Source organism: Parus major, chromosome 1, assembly GCF_001522545.3.
Source record: "Parus major isolate Abel chromosome 1, Parus_major1.1, whole genome shotgun sequence".
NCBI lineage: Eukaryota > Metazoa > Chordata > Aves > Passeriformes > Paridae > Parus > Parus major.
This window is the reverse complement of record NC_031768.1, coordinates 108,366,985-108,367,512: the sequence shown is the minus strand read 5'-3', so window position 1 is coordinate 108,367,512 and position 528 is coordinate 108,366,985. Positions and strand designations below refer to the sequence as shown.

The 528-nt window shown below is 57.6% G+C and overlaps 1 protein-coding gene across 1 annotated transcript in view; it reads right to left on the bottom strand.

The window, feature by feature from the left end:
- Positions 1 to 123, bottom strand: part of CHMP2B (charged multivesicular body protein 2B) — an 11,755-nt gene extending 11,632 nt beyond the window's left edge. Inside the window, exon 1 of the mRNA XM_033515217.1 lies at positions 3 to 123. Within this exon, the coding sequence (XP_033371108.1) occupies positions 3 to 123 (121 nt within the window). The remainder of the gene's footprint in view (positions 1 to 2) is intronic.
- Between the last annotated feature and the right edge of the window lie 405 nt (positions 124 to 528).

Here is a 528-nt window from a genome sequence, read left to right as displayed (position 1 = left end):
GCTGGCCCGCCTCAGCGGCTGCGGCCGCCGCTTCTCCTCTTCTCTGCCGGGTTTTTCTGCCCGCCCGCCCTCGTTCGGCCGCCCCGAGCCGCGGGAGAGGCGCTGCGGCCCCGGCCCGGCCATCCTGGGGGCCAGCCCGCAGCCGGGACGGGGCGGTGATGTCCCCGCTCCCTGCCCTGCTCGGGGGTTCGGGTTCTCTTCTTGCACGTGTAATTGTTAAAGATTAAAGTGAAAACATACTAAAAGTTAATTCGGCAGCGTTGTGCTCTTCGGCTTGTTTTTCTGAAAACACCGGTCTCGCTGGAAGTAGCAAGTTCTCACTGTTTTTCATGTGTCCCTTTAAGTTATTTTTCACTGGCTGGAATCCAGATCGTGTACATAGATGGGAATTCAGCGAGCTTCTGTAAGGAAACCTGGTGCGGTGGCATCTGGAGGGATTTGGGCACAGATCACAATTAAACACAATCAGGCAGTGGGGTCGCTGCCTGTCCGTGACAGGAGAACCCTGGGGTTCGGGATATTAAGTCC